The 25,366-nt window shown below is 41.4% G+C and overlaps 1 protein-coding gene across 2 annotated transcripts in view; it reads right to left on the bottom strand.

Moving 5' to 3' along the window:
* Positions 1-24,968, bottom strand: part of KIAA1217 (KIAA1217 ortholog) — a 165,506-nt gene extending 140,538 nt beyond the window's left edge. For both annotated transcript variants that reach the window (XM_026039448.1, XM_026039449.1), the window contains exons 1-2: positions 24,868-24,968; positions 19,285-19,568 (exon numbers count right to left, since the gene is read on the bottom strand). In XM_026039448.1, the coding sequence (XP_025895233.1) occupies positions 19,285-19,568; positions 24,868-24,937 (354 nt within the window). In that variant the 5' untranslated portion in view covers positions 24,938-24,968. The remainder of the gene's footprint in view (positions 1-19,284; positions 19,569-24,867) is intronic.
* Between the last annotated feature and the right edge of the window lie 398 nt (positions 24,969-25,366).

Raw genomic sequence — 25,366 nt, 5'->3', positions numbered from 1 at the left:
CCCCAGAGTTGTTTTTCGAGTTGGAACGGAGAATTAATACACTTCTAAGAAAAACTGGCAGGTAGGCAAGGTGCTCCTGACTGAAAGTTGCAGAGAAGTCTGAATATTCTCATCAAGAGGAGGTGTTTTAGATTACAATCATCAGGAAAACAGGAAATAAATTTTATTTTGCAGAAAATTTAGATCCAAATTTGCTTCTTTTTATGAGTACCTAATGAATGAAGTGTTGGTAGTAGAGTGAAGAACCTGAGTTTAAGGAAGTGTTTACCATTTCAGTGAATAAATTCTCAAGTTCACAGCTCTGGTTCTATATGTTAAATTTGGTGTTCCTCATGGAAGAAATACATACAAACATTGCAGTATTCCTGCTTTTGCTCAGGAGGAAAACTCGTTCATAGTATTTCAGAAACACTGCTTCCCAAACCAGTGCAAAGCAAAAATAACAAACAAAAAAGCTAAGCAAATTAAATAAATACTTTTAAAAGGTACATGCTAATACTGGGGCAAAGTTTAGATTTAGTTTATTTTTTATTGCATTGATTCATTCAGTCTGAGTTTTAAGAAAAATCCAGAGGAAAATTTATAAATTTTCAGTAGTGGCTTTTCTTTTTTTTAAATCATTTTTCCTCCGCATATAAACACAAGAAAAAGATGACAGATTGAGAAGCCTGGAGATGAAKTTTGTTTATTTTCAGAGCCACTACAGTTGACAGTGAGATTACAAACCTCTCTGGGATACCCACACAGAAGTGGAAGGACTACCACTGGAGCATAGGCATGATTTAGTTCTTACTGTCAAGCTTGCTATCACTTAATGCAATAATATGATATTTATGAAGGTTGGGGATAGATGCAGACACTTAAAAATAAGGTAGGTGACTATCAGCTTTTATTATAAATTTGTTTTTTCTCAAAACCCGAAGTATGAGTACCCGAGAATGAAGCGAAGAGGCATTACAGAAAGAAAGCAGAGCTGGTGAGCAAGTTTACAACCGACAATGCCACCTATTCTTTCCTCAGATGATTTGAAGATACAAATCACAAAAAATTTTAACTTTTAATGATAGTTTCAATAAAGAAAGTTTTAAAAAATATTACAGATGCACACGTAGATGTATTTTTAAGCAGATACGGTTCAGATGGTCTCTGGAACCAGACACGCAGTGGAATAAAGATCCCTCCAGGCTGGACTGCTCACAACCAATTTAAAGCTGAATTTCCCCAGGCAATGTCATATGGATCCTCTACACTTTGTTCCATGGGTACCTTTCCCAGGCCCCAGGGCCAGGGCTCCTCAGCACCCACAGCTTTCTGTGCACTCACCTCGGCACTGGCCTCCCACGGCTGCAGCCAGCTCTCCAGCACAGTTGTTCTCCACTGCAAGATCCAGGCTAAGTTGAGAGCCTCAAACACTGTATTCACAATATCTAGCTTCCTTTCCTTTTTTATTTTTTTTTGTTTTATTTTTACATACTGCTATGATTGCAGCAACCCATCAAAAGTTATTTTCTGCAGAGAGATTTCCTGTATTACTTTGGTAAATGTAGCATTTGCCCTTTTCTTCTTCCTGGCTCTCGTCCCAACAAGAAGTTACTCATTTTCAGGCTGTGTCACCTCACTCCCTCTCTGAAAACTCATCCTAATTTCTATCACTTTCTTCCTTCAGAYAGACTCCCATTTCTCATTCTGCGATATCAGCAGTTATTATCAGTGTAGTACAACATCTCATTTTCAGGTAGACTTCCATGCACTGTTGAACTCTGTTCCAGTGAAGCTTTTCTTATTCCCTTTGCTATCCCGCCATGTCCCAGAACAATTTGATTATGGATTCTCTTGGTTGCTCTAAGGTATGTTGTAGTTTTGTCCACGCTCAGAAAAATTCACTATAACCACATCCAGGGCTTCAGTGGTAACATTTAAAACAACAATTTCAGGGTCAGCCAACTCTAGGATCTCTAATGTTTGCAGAACGTTCATTGATTTTTCCAAGGAATAGTTGAGAAGAAATTCAGAGTRAAGATCAAATAAGAAATTCCTTTTGCATTTCACCCTGGGGAGCTTTTGAGGCAGCAATCAATGTCAGGCATTTCCTGGGCCTGTTCATAACAGCTATGCCCTGGTACCATGAGTCCCGACTGGAACCATAAGAAAATACACGTCATTGCTCCAATCATAAATGAGAAATTCTGTACACTCCATGTCCACCTTAATTCCATTCACCTTTATTCTTTTTTTTTTTTTGTAATATTTCACTTACTTCTCCTCTTTGTATCTCAATTTTTTTATTAATCTCAGTGTCTTAGAGTTAAAAGGGTTTTTTTTTTTTCCAGAAATCATTCATTCTACACAGTGTCATTTACAAAAGCAACTGGTCTGGCTCTGCTCCCTGCACACAACCCTTAAAAATAAAAATGCATGAACAGCCAAAAGCCTCGGTTGCATAACCAAGGCCAAGGAAGAGCCAATAAATCTCAACCAGTTAGCCCAATTCATCAGTAACTTTTGTTTGACAAAAGCATATCAGCTAGAAAAGCAACCTGTCATAGTTTGAAGATTTAGAGAGATGAAGAAATTCTTGCTTCCCTTGATAATATGTCAGAATAATGAATCATTTTCACTGTGAAAAATGTTGTGCATTATTCTTGATGGGAATCTGCCCTACACTCCAGCTATAACCTTTAGTTTTTGTTATGATTCTCATTGYTGTTCTAAAGAGCCAATATAAAACAAATGTATTTTCTCCTCCTTCAAGACACTTTTATCCTTAATCAAGGACCTTCTCTATTTCGATAGCGTTAACCAACTGAAAAATTCAAGATCCTCGGAGAAAAGTAGTTTCACCAATCTCAGCCATTTTCAGTGACTTTCTTCCACAACACTTCCTTATTGCAACACTCCTTCAACAATACTGAGCTTAAACTACAGCAGCTATCCTTGCCACAGTACACACACAGTACACTGCTCGTGAATCCTGGTCACCATCTTCCTGGAAAATAATCCCCTCTCTTCTACAACAGTCTCACACTAGAGACTCTTGTTAGCTTGCAATTCATGAGGTCTTTAAACTCTCTCCATTCCTATTGTTTCTTTGAGTACAGGCTGCCCTGTTCCTAAATACGGGCACAATTTGTCTCAGGGAAAAAYTGTTCTTGGTATAGGAAATAAATCTCTGTGAGAACAATAAAAAATTGCAATAAGTTATGGAGAGCCGTGGTGGAATCTCCTCCACTGGAAGGAGTCAAGACTCAGCTTGATGGGACACTGGAGAATGTAGCTTAAGTCCTGCTTTCATCAGGAGGTTGCACTAGATGATCTCTAGAGGTCCCCTCCACYTTAGGCTTTTCTATGACATATGATCTCATGCTCACTCATACGTAGTTAATTTATCTCCTTTATATTTTTCAAAAGGCAAACATTTACTAAGTCATTTAGTATTRCAGGTCTGTAATACCTCTTAGGAACAGTCACTATTGGTTTTCTCAATACCAACTGTATCTTCTTTTAAACTCCTATGTTTGAAAAGTTTTATTCATATATTATTGAACTGTACTAAAYACTTAAATATATCAGATATATATATCACACTCATAATTGGCTTTACTTTTTATCACTGAAAAGTGATTCTACAGGTATGTGCATGATTTGCTAAAATGGTTTATTTTGTTATTCCAWTAACCTGGTTTTATCCTTCAACCCAAAGAATATTTTGATATAGTCAATTACAACCTCCCTTCTCTACTTTCCTTTGCACTTTGTCTTTATATATACTTACCATTCTAGCATTTCTCTCTTTTCACATCTTCTAGAATTAATTGATGACTTTTTAATATATTTTAATGATGAAGTCCTCAGGAAAACAAAAATAACCTCCTATTTAAACACGCTGTCTGAGTTTGGGATTTCCTCCAATTTCATAACAAGATATTGAATACCTGATGGAACAAATGTCAAACTCCTAYGTCAAAAAATTATTAGCACAATTGCTTGGCAGAGTCAATTTCTTGACTGAAATCCAGATCCCAGGGAGAAGCTACATTTCCTTAAAAACATCCTTTTAATATCTTATTCTCAACAATTATGTCAAAAACTGACCACATTTAACATTGTTCCGTCTGGAAAATTTTAACTTCTGGCTATATTTATCTCCTCCCAAATTGACTTTTATTTCAACACAAACTTACAAAAACAAAGAAAARGAAAAGAAAAATAGGGCCAAAGGACCGAAAGACTAGACTTCGGTACATTTTCTTAGACTAAAGTTGGCAAACCAAGATGGGAGCACTTTATAACCAACCTTTAGGGCATTCCACCTTTGATCAACACATAGTCACACCTCCCTATTGGTTATATTTCCAGATGCACAGAAGTGAAAATAATTTTTTTCATAAATCCCAGGACCTTGACTTTCCCACAATAAGTCATTCTCCACATCAGTATCATGCTTCAGGTATATATCCCCCCCACGGGTCTCCTTCACCTTCCACCTGTAGGGTAAGCCTGGTACATGTTTTTACGTTCACTCAGGAGCTCCACAACCCTTGCAGAGAGATCACCTTCTCCCTCCTAATCCCAGGGGAAAGAAGCCTCGAGGCACCATGATCATTCTCAATCCTCTCTCTAACATTCCCTTGGGGAAATATCCAAGGCCTTCCTCTGCCTCCTACATTCTTGACTTCAGTTTTCCAGAAGGAAGAAAAGAAACAGCTGGTATCACTGACCAGCTATTTCCCATGACTAAAGCCATGCCAGATGACCTATTCCAAAGGCCTAGTCTCAGACTCCTAWACAATTGATTGGGGTTGGGAGGAAGAATCCATCTTTTTGATACAGCATTCTTTAGACAATTTCACAGACACTAAAATAAACTTCTCTCTCCAGCTATCAAGACAGTGATCCCTAAGCCCTTGCTACTGCTAGTCTTTCTGTAAAGGTCACTGCAGTCTACAAATGAAGTGTGGCAGCCAGTAATGCATAAGGCAAGATGAAGAAATACCCTGTAAAAGAAGTCCCTGATACAGCTGGGAGAACAGGCAAAACAACTTCATCATGGTTTGCTTTCATTTTATTTATCTACTATTGCGGCTRAACAAAACTTTGAAAAGTTGCTTAGCTTACCAAACATCTACAAATCCTTAAACAATAAGCTCGTTCTTAATGGTTGGATTAGTCTACGTTGCATAAAACTGCTTAGTTTTAGGACTGAACTKCTTTCCTGTGAAGCAGCACAGCAATGCGCTAAAAGGAACAAATAAAAGTTTTCTCCTGCTGACCTTCAGACTGCTAATTACCAAAAAAGGGGGCAAAAGCCCAGTTAAGTGGCCTGTAAGCTTTCCCATATCTTTTCCGTCCAGCACAATCTGGCAGGAAAGAACGGCAGCTCTAATGATAAGAAGGAGTACGATGCTCTCTTTTAAGTGAAGGTATAGTAGCTGAGTCAAACAGAACTCGTACTACAGCTTTTGCCTGAGAAAGCCTGCTTTCTTTTGCTTTTTTTTTTTTTTTTGCAATATGATGAATTATTAACTTGTTTCAATTGTCTCTTTTTGAGTAGACTGCAGAGAAGAAGCACAGCTCCCACAATCATTTTTCTCACTCACAGAGACTCACTTTCCCTTTGATCCTAGAAGTAAATTACAATCAGAGGATCAGTCATCAAATACGACTGAAAATCAGGGTTCATACCCACAGTCTTATCAGGTTCTTTCACATTTACCATGAAACACAGTTGACACAGACATCGACCTGGGTGGGTTCACACATTCCTGCTTTGCACGACACTCCCTCCCAAGCAGTGAGGTTACTACACGCGCCCCACCRGGCTACACACTCATATGGATCTTCTAGGAGAGACCATGAGGAGCCTTTATTGCACTTCTCGAGCACCAGCTTCCTTCCCACTGCGGGATATCCGAGCTTCGTGCCTGTTGCATATCTGAAATGAGAGCTTAGAAGAGAAACAACTGGCAGATCCTCATCTTCAAAGGGAACAAAGTGTCAAGAAAGACAAGAGATACTGCATGGACAATGTGGCTGGGCACATGTGTTCTGTGCAATGATTCTTGGAGCCTCGACTTTCAAGTGGGCAAAGAGMAGAAATGTGGTTTTTGACTGCCTACTCTTCTCAATTTTTGACAAGAAAACTGCAAAAYCTTCCTTTATTTGTGAGCCAAGGAGCTTTAGTCACGTAAGAGGCAGATTACATGCTTTTGTTGAGCATGATACCACGATATATTCTTCACTCTGCAGTTTCTGCCAGCCATTAGTTTTCAAGAGGATTTTAACAGTTCCATTTCTAAGTGAAACACACTAAAAGATCTAGAACTAACTCATGCTGCTACCGTACCTGCAATAAGAAAAGGCTCCCAGATTATTGGCTTCCAATTTAAAAAAGAAAAATATTTTCCAAGTCCATGTTTTCCAATTAAGATTTTTCTTCCTTCCATCTCTCTTCTTCAACTTTCCCTCTCTCTAAAGTTTCAGATAAAATAGCTGACATCTGCTGATCTCAACAGCATGCTGCCAGACTCAACTACTTTGCTGAATTTGGTTAAATAAATACATGTGACTTTGTGGGTTGGAAGAGCAATCAGTATGGAATCAGGCTGCCTGTTTTAGTTAAATAAGCAGTCAAACAATATGTAAACTCAGGGTTGCAAACCATGGTCCTTGCCATATATTGAAGTAAAACTAGATCATCACCTTGGTCTCACTGAAATCATTTGAAAGTAGAGCGAGCATTTTGAAATGATGACTGCCTTTGAGAAGACCTTTGAAAAATCACAAAACCCAGACACTCAAGAAAGTTCTCAGACCACAAGGAAGATAAGCCAAAAGCAAAGCAGYAGTGGCTAGACAGATCTCACTTAAAAGACTTGATAACTTTTGTCTGAATTTTTTTTCCCCCCAGTGGAATTTGGAAAAGAAGCTAGGAAAGCTATCCTGCTCTCAAAACACGGGAAGGCAACAGCAAGGACACAGAATTTTTGGCAGTACCTATGGAAGTCTAATGAGTGGCAGCAGGAAGTATAGAACAAAAGAACATGTGAATTTTGAATTGTAGAAAAGCCCTGTAATTCTATGTTTATTTTACCATGATAAGATATTGAATAATTATCTAAGCTACACTTGTTTTGTCAGGTGAACTCAATGACTCTGGAGGTTGTACCCACATTAGTTTCAGTCTGGCATGTTTAAAATGCTGCTCAACAAGTAAATCTAATCAGAAAGGTTGTATGTCCCTTTGAAAAAACAGTCTTAATCGTGATGACCTTCCTAAAATGGAAAATTTTTATGTTTAAATCCAAAATTATTTTCCCCGGTTTTTACCACTGAAATCATAAAGCTGTGATATATTACAAAAAGCCAAACTGATCCTTCCTGTAACAACATGCTGCTAATGGGAAGTGAGGGGAATTCACAAAGAAAAAAAAAAAGGCAGAGGGGGAAAAAGAAAGAAAGAAAGGGAAGCTTTTCACATGAGCCCTTGTGAGCGTTTGTTAATGTTTTTCCCCTGTGTTTCCTCATTTCTCCTTTTATAAACTACTATAAATGTCCCTAGTTGTTCCTATTTGGCTATTCCTATATAATATAGTCACAGACAGAAAAATGTACAGTTAGAAAACATGAAAGTAGAACTATTCTTGGTAAAATAACATCTCCAAGGCAGGTTTAAATCATGCAGAAACAAGAAGAAACTTGTGAGTTTACAGTTTCCTTGAAACAAAGGGCTCCCTGCTATCACAGCATGAGGAGAAAAGACCTCAAACCCCAACGTTTCAGCAGTGTCAAGAGAAGAAAGAGGGGGAAAAGTATTCCCATTGCCTGCATTAAGGATCTTCTGAATTGAAGTCTACCATTTTCTAACCCCTTCAATTCATAAGATCCCACAAAATACCAGTTGCTCCATTGTCTTGGAAGACTTCCAAGAAATAGATTAAACCTTACACACAAACATCCACTATAATTAGAGAAGAAAGCAACGTGGGTTTTGGAAAGTGTTTGACAAATTTTGAAACTGTGAGATAAAACTGAATTTAACATGGTTCAAGAGAAGCCTTTTTTCTGCAGACTATCAGTCTCYTTCGGCGCATCTGATAACCACTTTCATAATACTAATTCTTTGTGCTTAACAAAATCAACCTAGAAAACATATATACAGACAACAAGATAATAATACCAATAAACGCTTAAGGACATTCCCTCTTTACAGACAGTAATTGCTGAAAAGAAAAAAAAAAGATATAGAGAAAATCTGTCTATTCAAAACCTTGCATTAACTGTTATGCAAGTCCCACACATGGAAGCCCTGTTTTTTTGACAGAGCTCTACCTGGCTTACCCAAGAGGCACCGGACGAGCAGCAAAGGCCGGAGAGATTCCTCTTTCTTCTCTGTTCTGCCTCAGGAGCACGAACAGCTCCTTCCTCCTTTGCAATCTCCATGCCCTTGGGAACGGGCTGCCACTGCCATGGAGCCACCAGGCCCCAGCGCAGCGACAGTCCCTCCTGCGATTCCCTATASGTGTCTACATGCAACGGAGCCTCGTGTAGAGCTGATGCGAAATTTCTTTACATATGTGGGTGTATGGATGAGTCATAAATAAAAAATACTGGTTTTTCACGGCCGCATGCTTGCGGACGGGTGGGGATTGAACAAATACACATTTGCACGTTGGCTCTAACTACCCTTCTGTGGCACGATTAGCACCCAAGGCCCTAGCGGGTCACCACTGACAGAAAAATATTAAAACACGCACAATAAAAAGACCTATGCAAAAAGTGTGATCAAAATTATATAGGTGGTTACTATTATAGTCAGATCTACTGTGGAATGAAGCTAGAGCAACAAGTAAYGCAGGACCATTGCGGAGATTACAGCGAGTGATTCAGTCGCACCGGGAAGAAACCTGACTCCTACTGACACTAAGGTCCCAGGCTCGGCAGGGGATTAACCCAGTTGTCGGTGGATGGATTAGCAAGATCTCCTCAGCAGCAGCGCCTGCGAGCTGAAGGTAGAACGAGGGAGCTGCCAAGGCTCCTCYGTGCCCGGGAGCAGCAGCAGCAGGTGGGCACCGGCATCGCCGGCACAGGAGCGCGCGTCACAGCATCCGGTGCCCAAAACGCCCGATAAAAATAAAACAAAGAGGAAGTACACTCGAGCCAGAAATTAAATGCTTGTATCGGATATCAGAGAAAAGAGGCCAGATAACCCGCTTCAGGCTTCAGCCAACTTTTCCGCAGTCAGTAGGAACATGTTTGTTGACATCAATGCGAGCGTGGCTGAGGGCAGAAAAACCCTTCGTGATGATGTGCTCCTCCTCACGCCTTCCCACTCCACCCTCGTGTGATGCTCTGAGGGGAGAACTCTCCCGMCAACTTCCAAAGATAAGCTGATGTTGTTTCCCTCACATGTTTCCGTTTTAATTCTCCGTGGATATCCATCCAACTGATTTATTCCGGTAAAACAGCCRGACTGCCCAGCATGGCACAGAAACCCCTCTCCATCCGCCGAGCTCACCCAGCAGCAGGCCGTGGGCTGGCGCAGGCACCATCTCATTTGTTCTCCCAGCTCCTGGATTTAACGGCAGCCAAAAAGGTGGCAGTTTGGGTTAGGAACTGAAAAACATCTGAATCGACAGGGACCCGCACTGGAGAGAAAARGAAACCCGCTGCAGTCCCTGCCAAGTTTTGGTATCGGGAATAGCGCAAGGATTCCAGCTTAAGCACAGAGGAAACTGAGGTTTTCTCACATCTGTGGGTAGTAGATGCTGATATAATGCTATCTTTTTAATGGAAGTTACAGGAAAGCTATCACACAATTTCAATACGAAATAGGCTTTTTCTTTAAACAAAGAATTTACAACAAAAGAGGGAAAATTAACACAAAATGTGAGTTGTGGAAATTGAAAACTTTGAGGGAAATATATTTTACATCAATTTACTGAAACTACCATTTCTCTTTAAAAAAGTAGGAAATAAATCGTCTCTTTAAGATCTACACCAATTTTATAAATGTTCGTATTTTTAATGAAAGAATTTAAGTTATAAACACACTTTAAAATGCWTTTTTTTACAATACATTAAATAATGTTTATTCCTTCCAAACAATAATTACTTTTATTTAAATCAGCCTACCAATGTCATTCAAATATTTATTTATTCATCCAATGGGAAATAAGTGACATTCCTTCTTATTCATTCTAATCAAAGTCAAATATTTGTTCCTTCTGCGAGTAATTTATTACTAATTACAATAGTCTGATGTATGGTATTTTGTGCTACTAAAAATAGAGCTACAAATGAATAAATGAAGTTAAAATTATGCTTTCAAAGCAGAGAGGAAGACAGCCCAAAGCTCATGCATAGACATTGACAGCCAGTTTGTTTCCAGACTTGACACCCACATACCCACAAAATAGGAGCAAACTGGGTAAGCCTTCTGCTTATTCACCTGGCAGCAAATATATCTGCAAGTAAATATAGCCTGTGAAATTATAAACCATACTCATCTTCTTTTGAATRTAAAAATGTTTTAGCTCGTTTGATTGTCGCTCTTTGCTTCTTCCYGTTCCTCACTAGTCTTCATCTTTGTTCTCCTTTCTTAGAAAGCAATCCTCTCCTTCCAGACTTGAAAAATAGCTAATTTTAAGAGAAATTGAATTACAACTAATGTTTCTATTTTAAATTTCATCAAGGCAAAAATAAAAAAGTCTTTTAAATGTAAATGTGGTAAATTAACACCTTAGAGGCTAAAATATTCTTAAAACATCTTTGCTGAGCCATTAGAAATCAGGAAAGCCGAGACTTCAGGAATCCAAAACAGAACCGGAGGTTCGCACAAATATCAGGAATTTCCAGACTGACAACTTGCAATAAAAWTAAGTTTGGAAGATAAAATAAATCACAACCTTTAGGACTAAATATTCCATAACTACTAGAGATCAGGATGTACAGGATATGCACAGCAAACTCCATGGTAGAAGTCACAGTCAGAAATATATTATTGGTCTTTGTGGATTTTGGATGTGACTTAACAGAATAGCTTCTATACTCCTTTCTGTAATTTTTTTTTAATTGGTTTAAAAACGTTTTTAAGTGATATGTAGTTATGGCAGTGTATCAGCAGGCCACTAAAGACTTCCCCCTGAACTTAAATAAATTAAAATGACCAAGGTTTAGTAAGGTAGCAGCCTCCAAGCGAATAGATGGAATCACTACAAGCCACAGCACAAGAGAGCAAACTGAATGGAGCAGCCAAGGCCCTTCAAAATGTCATCCTCGTCGATCAAAACACCCTGTGCTGGTCTGATGTGTCAAGATGCAAAATTTCAGTGCCAACAGATTCTGGATTTATTTATCTGGCACAATGTTTATCATGACTGGGCAAATGTTAAAAACATATTAGCTCAGAGGTGGTTGTCAGTCAGAGGTGTTGGCTGCAATTTAAACAACAGCCTTGTTTCTCCTGGTGCACTTAACGCATGTGAAGAAAAAGGAAATTGAAATACAGGTTTGTAAGAGATTTGTTTCTGTTAATTACTGTTGTTCTCTTTATATATGCCCAGAAAAGAGATTTAAATCACAGAAATTATGGTTACACCAAACCGGCTAACCAAGYGGCTCCAGTGCAATCTGCCTTTGTTAGAAAATCAGATGAAAAACACGGTAATGCAATAGTGGTGCAGTCACCTTGCTAATGACTAACATAAATATATGCTCCCCTCCCATGTGACAACATTGAAAGAGCACAAGAAAGCTCCTGGGGATGCAAATGAGACTATTCAGTCGAGAAGAAAACAAGCAGAGCACATTCAGTGAACCCTGGGGTCACCAAGGAGCCCTGTCTAGAATCCAACACGCTCTTCATCCCTGAGTTGGGCAACCATGGTAAAGCCCCTTTCATGCACTTGTGCAGGACACACAAAGAAGGAAGGATTTGACTTTGAACTTCCTTGAGCCTGAGGGAAGTTCAAACTCATTTCTTCATCCTTGGGGAGAAGACTTCAAGTAACCAGGCTGTAAGAGTGTTTGGCCAGGGCTGACTATCCCTGATTCCTGTTTTGCCACCATGTAGAAAAGAGCACGAAGTCTTCACAGCCAAAAGGAGCATCAAGAAAGAGCACTCAGTTCTGCAGCCCTACAGGCTCATCCAACAAGACTGAGGGGCAAGGACATGGCTGCAAAGACCAAACCCTGTGACACATCACCGCTCCATGGCTCACCTCCAAAAGGGAAGGTGCAGGGTTGCCCAYCCTGAATGCCCACGGACACCCACGGGCAAAGGTGGGTCTCCATCAGAGGCTGTGAGCAAGCAGAACATACTCCCTCGGTGACACGGTCACTGCCAGGACACTGTGGAGACGCGGGCTCCTCCCTGCCACCACCACCAAAGGACTGAGCCATACACTCATCTAGATGAATCTAGCCACCAACCTAGGCCTTCTGACTATGTCTAGGTAGCTTGTGGTAGCCACCTACAGAGGCAGCTCAGGAAGAACCAGGACAAAACTTGAGCACATGCAATAAAAGATATCCAAATGCCGCAGGACTTTTTTGCCTGAAAAACTCAAGTTTCTGTCACCTAAAGAATCTCAGGTGTCTACAATAACTGGGTGAGGTTTTCATGGTTACGTTCCCTTATGCAGCTTGCCCGAATTCTGCTTTGACAAAGAACTGAGTTCTAAATTCTTTATTGGATCTAGCCACAAGCACAGGAATGAGAAACAAGATTATTGAGTGCATCGACTCAGTCAGCTGAACACAATGGAGTTTACAAATCCCTTTCTTTGTCGTAGAATTAGGTTAGAAAAATACACGTACAAACTCACAAGAGCAAAGGTAAAAAGGTAAGCCCATGAACAACTCACCCAGACTTCTGAATTACAAACAATACATGCTATTTAAAACACAGGCGTTGCCATGAAAAAAAAAAAGAAGTTACTAATCCTGTTGGGGCAAAATAACTGCACTGGTGTGTGATTTGCATGGGGGAGGGAAGGAAAGAGAAAAGGAATTGCTTTATTAGTCTCCTCACAGCTTTGTTTTGTTTGCTTTTTTTAAAAAAAACAGCTTTTTTATTACTTTTAACTGATAGATATAAATGAGAAACATTTACCAAAGCAAGTATTATCCCTTCACTTATTCCAAGTTAAACTCCAAGGCTAATAGTTCAACGTGTTCTTCAGTACTTTTGCCTTACTTCTTAAAAACAAGGAGTAAAACTGGAACTCTTTCCACTGAGACAGCCTACAAGGGATATTCTTCTTCCTAAACACTTTTACAGTGAATGCAAAGCAAACCCACTTTACCTTGCTAATGAAACAGCTCTTTGTTCATTTATCTACCTAGCTATTTATAAATATCTCGCAATCACAGCATTATCTAGGGGCAAAAGAGCATGTTCCAACTCTAAACAAATGGACATGTCACCTCATGTCCTTCCATAAACAAAAGCTAAGGACTTGGATTCCAGCAGAGATTTAAGCTGGTAATTGTGTTTCATATACGCATTTTCATGGTTTTATGTAGGTGCTTTTAATAATATGAAATAAGGAGAGCTGCTCTTACCATAGAGAGGCACTGGAAAGCAAGAAATGGTTCATCAGCAAGGGGGCATGTGGGGATGCCAAGCAAGACACCCCTGCTTGAAGCCATGGACAATTTCTCTAGCAGTTCAGCTCTGGGAATGCAACAGCAYGGACTATTCCCACCCAGCAACTAAGGGAAAAGTGTCGGGCACCACTGGGCCAAACGGAGAGAACCTAGGGAGCAAGGGAATCCTTCACCTTCTCCTTTGGGAGGCAAGACTGCACTTCCTCAGAAAAGGAGGCAGGACCTGGTGAAATGTATCTACAGAACTTTTGGAACATTGGGACATTTTTCTTTTCTTTCTTTTTTTTTTTTCCTTTTTTGGAAAAAAAATGCCATCAGGTTATGATGACACTGCATAAAGTTCTAGCTCTATGACACTGACCCTTCCAACACAAATAGGGTTTTTTTGATGATGCCTTCGTTCATATTTATGACATGTACAGTACTATATGAACCAAATAGTTATTTAATAACATGGGTCTTCCTTAGCTAGAAAAATTGACAGGAATATTCACACAGATGAAAATCTTCTTCCTCTCAGACACTATGTACCTCGTATGATCAAATGCCACTTTTTAATTTAGGTACAGAGTGTAAATGTTTTATACTATTGTGTGAATATGGCACAATATTAACACTAAATGAATTTCTCACTATCCTGTTCTACATCATCACCCAGCATCAGCATAGTGAATGCAAAATATACTAGTTCTTTTGATATGGTGTCATTTATGCATGTTTTAGCACTAAATAATTAACACAGGGACTTTTGGAGAAAGGTTAAGTTGAAATTAATTCTGTAACTGACTTTGTTTCAAGATATAATCTGGGACTATAGAAGTAAAAGAACCATGACCAAAAACCATTTTAGCTAGAGATTTTTTCTCTTTGTCTTCCACGCAAATCCATTTGCTTTGATAATCAATACATGGCCTCAAAATGCTTATTTTACCTTGCCTGATCAAGAAATGCAGAATGTCAGAAATCATTTATATACTGTTTTTTCACCTGGAATTAGATAACGTGCTTAAGATTTTCTCCAGCCTTCTCACTCAGCTAAATCCTGCTGAGGATTTTCCATGCAGTGATCACATTTCTCTCGAGTTTACATTTCTCAGGTGTCTTTTGGCAGAACCTCTGATTTTTCTGCTTTTAATTCTTTTAGCTTGGCCATTAACTACTGCCAGCCACCCTATCCCACCTAAAACAAGGCCCTTTCAAACTCAGGGATTTGAACCAACTAAACTAACTAAACTCTACAGAACAAAACCTGCTTAGAATTATTCTATCCCAGCAATGCCAAAAAGCAGACTGCCCCTCAGGTAAATGTGTTTGCTTGACCTGTCTTAAATGTTTTAAGTACAAAAGTTGTTACGACAAAAAACACGGGAATTTTACTCTCTCTCAAATGGAATTAAAAATATGCTCCCTCGTTTATACCTAGAAAATAAAAATCGCATGAGAATTCCTGTTGGACTTTTACCTCCCAATATGTTTACTCTGTACGAGGTGTACTTTTACAAAGGAAAAAAAAAAAAAAAAGAAATGCCTGTCATTTTCTTTGGGATATCAAAGCATGCACTCAGAGGCACTTTAACCAACAGATACTCTGATCAATTAAAAACAAATTCTTCTGCTTTCTCACAGATTTCAGATGCTGGAATAAACATCCTTGCAATTTACAGGTTCTGTTCTAACGGTTGCAGGAGAGACATCTGGCAATAATCTACAAATAAGCAGTGTCTCGATTCTTAGTTTGTTCTCCATAACACTACCTAGGACATTTTTGCAGCATGATTCAGTTAATCAACATACCACATTACAATGCCTTTCAGGTAATGGAAGTCTCGGGTCACTCAACAAGGAGACTTTATTAAGAAAGGGTCTCCTTTTGGCGGCGAGGGGAGAAGGTGCCGCCTCTCGGCGCCGCAGGCAGGAGGCCCCMCAGGCTGCTGCAAACTCCAGCCTTCCAAAAGCAGCTTTCTCAGGAAGGACCGAGCGAGAAAGGGACGCATTTACCTAAATGTGCGATTCCACAGGTGAAGCCAGAGTGGAGGTTTGAAATCCCCTTCCTTTAGTCCCAAAAGTTTCACTTCACGACGAAGCCCGTAATAATCCCTTAAAGCCGCCGGGTCGGAGGCGCTCCATAGCTGGCCCGTATTTTCCCTGGCCCGCTTGCAGCGCAACCTTGGGATTTGCATACGGCTTCGGCGCAGCCTATGGGACCTGCCGGGCACCTACACGTTTAGGAGCCGCCTGGACACGCTCTGCCGAGCCTGACATCACCRGTCGCCATGGCAACGCCAACCACCACACCTGCCCGGATGCCAAAGTTACCTGTCACGGCCAGACCCCACAACACGGCTCCGGCACCGTTTTCCCGGCACGCCGCGCTGCACACGGCGGAGGGCTGGATTTAAAGCTTTCCGAAGCCAAAGCCGGTCGCTCTCTTCGTCCCCGAGCACTGGATGAAACGCCAGGAGTTGTTACTGACCCCACTACTAAGCAGCGGTGACCAAAGGCCTGCGGCAAACAGGCTTYGGCGCCCTTGCTACGGGCACGCTCCAAGTCTCTGCCTGTGCAGAACTTCCCATTTTTGCTCTCTGTGTCTCAGAACGTGTTCTTTTTTTTTTTTCACCTGGGGACTTGCAGAACAGGTTTGCAGCAGGGCTCACCCCCGCCCACGGCCAGGTTAGYGTTTTTAACCTTTTCACCGCAAATTCTTTCTTGCCCTCCCGGCCACTGTCCCAGCTTCTGCTTGGCACGCTCGGCAGCGCGTGGTCTGCACCATGGCAAACCCCAGTTCAACACCGTTTTATTCCTTGCTTTCTCTCATTTCCAGCTGCCTGCTGCCCTTCCCCAACCGGTTTGTGGTGAGATCCCATGGAGGAAGGGGACCTGAGGAGGCACGTCCAGCAGGGGAGCTACCTAAATAAACAGAGCTTGGAGGGAAGCGTTAATACGCAGTGCGAGATTCAGCACCGGCCTCGCTGCCAGAGCTGATAAAACAACATCATTTGACAGCATCAAACAGATTTTCCTCCTAGCATTTACTTGCCATAAACCAGGGTCACTTTGCTGTGCTCAAATTCTGTTGACTGAGAGAGAGGAAAAGGGGAAAGGTCCACAGAAGAGGCAGTTACTGATACCGATTATTCTGGCCCATTTTTGTTGGTTAGGGATCTGACAGGGCTTAGAGCAACCTAGAAGACAAATCGYATGATATCTGAGGGAATGTCTCCTGACTGTAAATATTGGGTTGTTTTATGTTCCAGCTGCATCATTTTGACAGAGATATTAGAAGCTGGTGCTTGTATCGGTAAATGATAGATCTCCCGCACTGGGGAAATTCCCACCACAGGTAATGTTGGCACTTTCCAGATATTGAAGCAGCTACAGAAGCAAAAAGAGAGGAAAGCAGTCTAAAGAATAAATCCTAACTTCTTAATTCGTGTCTTCCCAMGTACCTTACAGATTTTATACGCACATACCTGCAACATGCATAGCTAATTTGTCTTCTATACTGCTATCCACGTACACRAAATAATTGAGTTATATTCTCCACCCCTAAGGAAAATTACATCACATTCTCATCCATGAAGCTCAATTATTTATGTATCTACATACATATGCCTGTGCATATGCATCCATCTATATACATATGTATAAGCACAGACACATGGTGTGCATGACAGGAAACAAATGTTCAGGAAAGCCACTCAGAAGTGCAAGGTCATGATCATAACAATCTGCTATTGCATCTGATGAGCCAGACGTTTTTGTCACACGTCAACTAAGTAACAGTCTTAAGATGAAGTGGAATAACTTATTTCTGTACATTTTTTTTAAACAAGGCTTCTGTTTATGATTTTTTTTAAGTTATGGTGAATGAATGGGGTATTTAGTCTTTCAGTTGCCCAAGAAAGATGGTTTGATGCTCTAACAGAAATTGTAGGGTGATTTTGTTTTAAAATTTACACTTACTACATACAATACATATGTCTAATCATCAAAAAATAGAAGCAAGAGACATTCACATGAATTTTACCCTCAATAAATTAGCAAGGATGACACATTTTAAACAAATAGCAGGAACGGTTACTGCATTCCTTCTGTAATTTATTAGCTTGAGAAAAGGATCATATTACAAAATGTGTAGGGTGTAATGCTGTAGGCTGTTCAGACTGGGCTTGCAGTGTCTGCAACACTGGAACTAAATATTTACATGACTCCAAAAGATCTAATCTCTGGATTTCACCCCCCCCGCCACCCCTCACCCCTTATTTAATTTGTACGCTATCTTTATCCACCACCCAGCACATTCCACACAGTCACTAAAGTTCACAAAAGAGATAAGAGGGAAAAAAAAAATCAAGACTTTCAAAGGAAGGGGGGAAGCTGTTTAAAATATAAGGAGTAGATCATCCTCATTAGAGCTGAAGACTTGCCAGAATTTTAGCTGGCCATATAYGGATTCTAGCAGTTCTGTCCTAAAGCAGCAATAGCACCTGGAATCTCTRAAGTCCCTGTCAAAGAGAAAATGTTGGCAAGGGGGGGAGTTACTGAGTGGCAATCTTTCTGTAGCTCTGTAGTGACTTTCTGATCCCCAAAGGTTCAGAAGGCTTCAAAAGAATTCTGTCAGAATTCAGTMAGAATTCCTGTAACATTGTACTCTGCAAACCTGTTTTTTCTTCTTTTTTCTTGCTTATGATTAATTTGCTGATAGCGGTGACATACCTACCAAAATGTTTTAAAAAAGTATTTATTGCCAAGCATTTGTTAAACTGAGAATAATGAGCACAAGATTTTAAGACTGAACCCTAAATTCTGTTGTTTTATTAGATTATTGAATTGAATCACTTATTTTCTGTATGGTTTAACAGATTAAGCTTTGTCACTGTACTCAAAAACAGAGCAGAGTTGGGCTGTGAACAATTCCTTGCACTGTATTTTCCAGATTCTAAAGGTCGGCGTGACAGCAGCCTCCACCTGTTCTGAGAAATACATCAAGGTGCCACATCTGCCATGACCCTAAATCTACTTTTCACCGTTGAAAGGTAATTGCAGGCAGTCAAGGCACGAACCACCTTAAGGCACATTTCCGACCAGCCAGCCTTGGTGTCAGGACCGTTTGGAGAAAGCAGATGGTTGCGGGAGACTTCACTGTGTTTGTATGAAGAGATTCAAAAACAGTAAAGAAAACAAATGTAAAAGAACCAGAGCCAGCTCAAGCATGTGGACATGGTCTACAGATGTCTTCTCCTGAGCCCTGCTGCCAATACTGAAAATTAGTAACAACAAAAGTTAATAACTGTTCCGTACTTTCCTCGAGATGTCCTTTTGAGCTGTGAAAAGAGGTGGAGATCCATATTCTAAAAACAAGTCTCATCTTTATTGCTTTCTTTGTCCATAWTCTAAAAATCTAAAACTCTTCCAAAATGTGGGTTTCAACAARCAATTCAAAGATAACATTGCACAGCTTGATTACCCTATTGTCCTATTATTCTATCTAGAAGTTATAATTCTATTATCACTTCTTTGAGTGTCAAGGGGAAAGGTAGTTCTTGGAATATATCAACATCATGGATCTGTTTGTGCTCCGTTACACTCTCACTTTCTGCACAGAGGTGACATTCAGCTTTGTAGCAGTCACCTAGATCATTTAAGAAAAGCAAGACGCGCGTGTAACTTTCATACCTGATCTCTCAGTCTTTCCTGATGTCCCATTATTGCTGTAGCATGATGGGGATATTTCTGTTTGAGATGTTCTAGAAAGGCCTCTCTCTTTCTGTCCATTTCTGACGTTTGCATTCCCAGGATTTCCTTGGAACTGCGAGGGCCGCCTACTGTATGTCTTCGAGGGATGTTGCGGGTGGACTTCGTGTTAGATATATTATTATTTGGAGGCGTGAGGAGCTCCTTAGATCGGAGACATTCGGCATCATCTAATGATGTTACATGCAGACTGGGCTTTGCGTGCTCTGAAAAAGATGAAAACACAATTTTATAAGAACTTCATCTCCACATTCACACTAACAAGGAAAAAAGGATCAGGAAAAAAAAAAAAAAGGTCAATTTAAAGGTACAATCTATGGCCTGTTTGGCATTATTAGATATGTATAAAATCTAACAAGTGGCCCAGTGGTCCAGAAATAATGATTTATATAAACCCTGCTACACGGTACTTACATACTTTTGACATGTCACTTCACTATCACCTCACAGAAAAGTGAGCATCATTAAAACAGATCTTCCTTTTGTACCATCTCCCATCTCTACCACAGTATGACCTGAAAAGATGATATGACAGGGCCCTTACTCCCTGACCTTTAAAATCCATAGGATGCTTTCCACAAGAGGAAACTGTTTTCTTCAATAGGCTCCAGTACACTTAATGGCCCTGTAACCAGTATCCTKAAGGATACCAACTGATAAAATTCTTTTGACAAAGCAGATTTGAAATCCTCAATCCTTTTTCAGTGTGTTTGCAACATGCTCTGAAAAACATAAGAAATAATAAGAGGGGTTTGGAGGTTTGCTTTCCTTCTGATTTCTGACTGTGGTCTGGTTTTAAATTTCATGGATCTCTTTCAGATTTTATATGTCTCAGGACAGAAGGCTGGAAAATACATCACTTTTTCAATAAACCATTGCTTAAGAAATAAAATAAAAGCAAGTTTGGTGTGATATAAAAGAAGAAGAAAACTCTGATAAATTTTATAACTTTAAAATCTACTTTAAGACCGAAGACCATAACGACTTTTGTAAAAAGATAGGCCGACACAGAGAGTATGCAAGTGCTGGCTTATCTGCAGGTAACTGTGTAACATGAACCCTCTGGTGCATGAAAAAGTGTAGTCTGGAGGCTTGTTACCTAATACCATTCAAAAACCCATAGCTCTTTTGTCAGCAAAGAAAGAAAAAACAAAAAACAAAAAACAGAAGCATTGAAAAGGCCTCTCCAAGGCTGATRTAGCCCTCCTTGTCTCTGCTGTGCAGCCTCAGATGTCCTTGCTAATGTTAACCCTTTACTAAACCGCCCAGAGAGCAGGAAGTTTCCCCCTTCGTGTTCCCAATGCAGGGTTTTTTCCTCTCCGCCTGCCACTTTTTCACCAGCAGCCYTTTATCCCGGTGACAGCCTCGCGGAGCGCTGCCCTTTGGAAACAGGCACCTCCTCACATCCTTCAGGGGTCAATCCATCAGCCTGACACGCTGCCTACCACTCACCCCAGAATGCTGTTCTCAGAATATTTCAGCTTTCTGGACTATGGCAACAATTGCCTGCCAAGGTATCGCATCAGGCTCCCGTATCACATAAATCCTCCTCTGGTGGAACCCATTGCAGGGGGGAAAAGGCACCAGGTTAAATGGGGAACCCATGAACTGGGAGCTGGAAGTTTCTGCCTCTAAGAGTTCATACTTTTCTGTGACACTCAGGGGCTCTACATCCTCTCATCAACATCCATCAACAACCAACACCATCACCAACGTCCCCTTATTACCTTTCATGGAAACCTATTCCAAAAGTAGAATTGCAAACAGAAGCCCARATTGCAGATTTTGCACCAAATTTGCATTTTTGCAACCTGCACCAAGTTTTGATGAGCAGAGAACCTGAAACTAGTTTTTAAACAGGTTGAGCCAAAATCTGAGGGCCCAAACTGCCCTGGCTCCTGGGGGAGTTTTGTTCTCCTGCCAATTCCAGGTCTCATGCTCTGATCCCCATAGCCCCGGAGAAAGAGCGGCACTGGGCTGCCGGGAGATGCTGTGTGCTGAAAACGGTATGAAGCCTCTTGAGTTATTTTACCTGCTTTGTACACCCACTGGGACCTGGCAAGACCAAGTGTTGGACGCTCTAGACTTCAAAGTGAGGTTTTGATTCTCAGTTTACTGCGATCCCTTGAAGAAAGGCAATGCCAAAACCCCCACACAACACAGCCTTGAAATCCTTGGCTTACTTTGAGTAAGACTCCTAAAACACACAATCCTGGTGTTAACTTCAGAGCCCCAGACACCCGCACACAGACACTCATGGCTACAGGGCAGCTGGGCTTTTCCAAGCACACCTCAATTTACAAAAGCCTCCCGCTCCACCAGCTACTGGAAGTTCAGAGCACTGGTGCCAGGAACACTTTGTCTGCTGGAGATAAGGGGCAAATCTCCAATTCCTACCTGCAAGAAAGCAGCATGGCTGCTCCAGATGCCCTCAGTGCAAACCGTTTTGGAAGGCTGTACTTCTCTCCTGGGAGGAAAAAGATGGCATGGAATTCACCATCTGGGAGCTGCTGCCYCAGCAGCACAGCAGTTACATTCCTGAGGTTGTTGAAGCAAAGCTGCCAGACATAAATAACGAATTTCCTTAGAGTTGGAAGAAGTGAGTGTAGGTGTGTGCGACGGAATGTGTCTACATGCATGAATTCTGTATAAAACTTTCAAGTACTGTCACTGCAGCAGTTTCAATCACTGAATTGGTTGCAGGCACCTCCTCAAGAAGGCAGGTATACCCCTATGAAGAAACACAACCGAGAGTGCATGGAGGTGTATTTCAGGCTCTAAGTCTCTCTCAAGATGTCTTTCCATACCCTTCCCTTCCAAATTAAAAAGATAATGGTCTGAAGCTTATTAGTTWAATGACTTTCTTAAAAAGTCATATGAAGTCTTTTACCTTTACATATAATTGCTTGAAACCTCAAGAATAAACCAAAACTATCATAAATCTCTAACATTATAGGCAAAGAAACCCAACCAGTTCTACCATTTTTCCATACATTTGGAAAATACYGTATAAGCAGCAGTGAAGGGGAAGGAATGCGAACTATGCAAACTAATTGCTGGCCTTGCCAGCAAGCTGACCTGCAGCATGCAGCAGGACGCCGCTGCTTCACACTACGYATCAGCACGTGACTTTCTTTTTGCTTCTCTCACTGCTGTATTCCATGCAAATCTGAAACAAACAAACTAGCCTGGATAATATGCTTCATCCTGGGTGACATGCAAGCCAAATGCTCAAGTTCTGCAATGTTGGGTCACCCCCTTAATGACGGTTTCAAAATTCTCCCCTGGCCATTTCCTCAAGAGTGACGAATCACCTTGATGGCGAGGTTGAAAGCTGGGRCTGTGAAATCTCATCGCATCCTGAGGGCCACGTGAGCAACACAACATTGGCTTGGACCACAGTGTTACACGGAGTAGAAACTAAGAATTGTTTCCTGCGTCTTGGAGTTGCTCAATCACAGCGTGGGCAAACCTCGCGTATCTTTCAAGTGAAGATAATAGGCCTAGAAAATCAATGCCCACAGATAACTGCGCAATGTGTGAAGGATCATGTGAGTGTTCCCAGAAGACAGCTAAGAGAAGAGAAAGGATAAGCTGCGTAAGTACCCTCCTTGGAAAAGGAGTAAATAGAAGCCAATGGAAAACACAGAAACAGAAGTGTGAGATAAGCCTGTCCTCCCTGCTCCCTCCCTCATATTCGGAAGCTGAAGGCTGAAGGTCTTTCCATTAGCAAGTCCAGAGGGCAATGAGGAGCAAGACTTGCTGATTGACAAGGGAGGATGTTGGTTACCCAAAGACTTGAGTAACTCTTGCATTTGAGATGCTTCTCTGATCTGAAAACATCAGGATTTCTTAATTTCACACATTACTCAGTGGGTATAATTTACAGCAAAATTACAAGTCTGCAGTGTAGAAGCAGTCTGCCTRGGATTATCCAGAAGATTATCAAGAAGATTAATTGCCATGAGTTGGACATACAAGTCCTTCAGTATGTCTCGATATGCAACTCTTCTACTTAAGTCACACCCCTGAAGTCTGCACAGGTCAGGAAAGCCACTTTGCCTCATTACTTAAGATTTTCTCAAGAAGTTCTAAATATTCCTGTTTTGGAATCCAGGTGATAGGAGAGGAGAAAATTTTAGAAAACAGCAAGCATGGGCCTTGTCCAAACCGAAACTTTGAAACCAATCTTTGAAGCAAGCCGCATTTTAAAATTTTTTAAATAAATTTTTTTATATAACAATATGAATCAACCCCCTGTTATATTTATGCTAGCAGTACCTTTGAGAAGATTATTTCTAATTTGCTCCACTGTCTTTGCAATCAACTCCATCTGCAAAGAGCTTTTCAAATGTAACTTTTGGACATGGGACCAAATTGCTAAGTTCACAGTAAGCTGTGAACTCTCAGGATTTACAGTCTGGGGGGATCCAGAGGGTTGATCTGGTTAGCGCTCTCTACAGAAGGACTATGTTACTAGATGCTCTTTTTCCTATTCAGACACATCCCTAAAGTGAAGATTTCCCTTCCTCTACACATAGACACACGCACACGGCATGTATATTTTAACGWCAAAAGTTATTCAGAAAAGTGTCATACGGAATAACTGAATGCAGGGGGTAAAATATTTTTGTTTTTATTTTTCTCCCCCTAAATTGTCTATGCAATTATTCTCTGGTACTACACRCTCCTAAACTTGGGTCAGCTTCTAAAACTACATGTACCCAATCGCATGCTACTTATCTCATGGAAACACTGCATCCCAACTTTCGCTGAAATCCCAGTGGGGAAAAAAATCCGCAGGAAYGGGCAATGCTCACAGGTGCTCTACACGGGACCGTAATAGATGCAGATTAGATCAGGTATTTGTCATGCTACCTGAATTTTATGCTGCAAGTGGAGTATCCCACACAGAATCCATCAGGAAATAGTTTTCATTAGCTTTTAGACAAAATATAGCGCAGCAGCAGTTGTACAAACGCACCACAGCTGACCTTACGTGAAAACCATGCCTATAATTTCCTGGCTTCCTTCCAAGAAAGCCCAACTGCTTTCACACAAAGTAAACGAACCTTGTGGCAATCTACTGTGAATCGCTGCGTTTTAGAACACAAACCGAGAAAAAGGCGATCTCAAATCTACCTTCCTGAAGGGAAGAGGTACTTTCCTGCAGGAGGTGAAGCACGCGGCACATTTAAAGAGAAAGTGACCTGATTCCTCCCTCCTCATGGGAGCAGCACCCTCGTCTCAGGCTGCTTAGTGCACTGCAGACTCCGACACGCATGCAGCAGGCTCCCTGCCTTAAAGGTTAAGCAGAAATCTCTCTAAAGTTAAACTTACAAAGTCAGATGTTAGGGAAATCTTCAGAGCCGCACGCGCAAGAAAGACATGCTTTWAAAAAAAAAAAAAATCTCTTTTTCCATGCATTCTGCCTCCAGTTACAAAAAGCAGCAACGAGGGGCACGTTTAAATGCAGCTCCATCTTTGCCTGAGTCTGTTACTTACCCCTCATCTGCCTGCTGTCTGCCGAGGGAGCCGGGCACTGCTCAAGTTTCTGGCTTTCGTTTTCCTCCATTGTCCCTGCCTACGGCACACGCTCTCCCCTCCGAACTTCCCAAGCGCGCAGCTTGGAGACCTCCAGAGCAAACTCTCGGGGAGGAGAAAGGGAAGGGGCTGCCCCAGCGCAGAGCTCCCGCCAAGCGAGCGCCGCGTTCCCGCAGCACCAGGAGCCACTCGGCAGCGGCCGCCGTCCCGGCTGCAATGGTGGCCGGAGCTGGCRGCTCCTCCGCCAGGGCCCCAGCAGGTGATGGGCTTCTCTGCGGGCGAGCCCCGAGCGAGCCTCCCMGCTTTCCCTCTTAGCCAAGGGAGCATTGCGAGCGTGATTACAGGCCCGAGCCTCCGCTGGAATCCGAAGCCGAAGCCTTTCAAATCTCTGTCATGGGACAAAAGCCTTTTTTCCACAGAATATTTTCTTAAGCTCATAACCACCAAGCCCACAAGCATT

This window comes from Nothoprocta perdicaria, unplaced genomic scaffold, assembly GCF_003342845.1.
Source record: "Nothoprocta perdicaria isolate Ctin4 unplaced genomic scaffold, notPer1 scaffold_23, whole genome shotgun sequence".
NCBI lineage: Eukaryota > Metazoa > Chordata > Aves > Tinamiformes > Tinamidae > Nothoprocta > Nothoprocta perdicaria.
The sequence above is the reverse complement of the archived record's forward strand: the minus strand, read 5'-3'. Positions and strand labels throughout refer to the sequence as shown.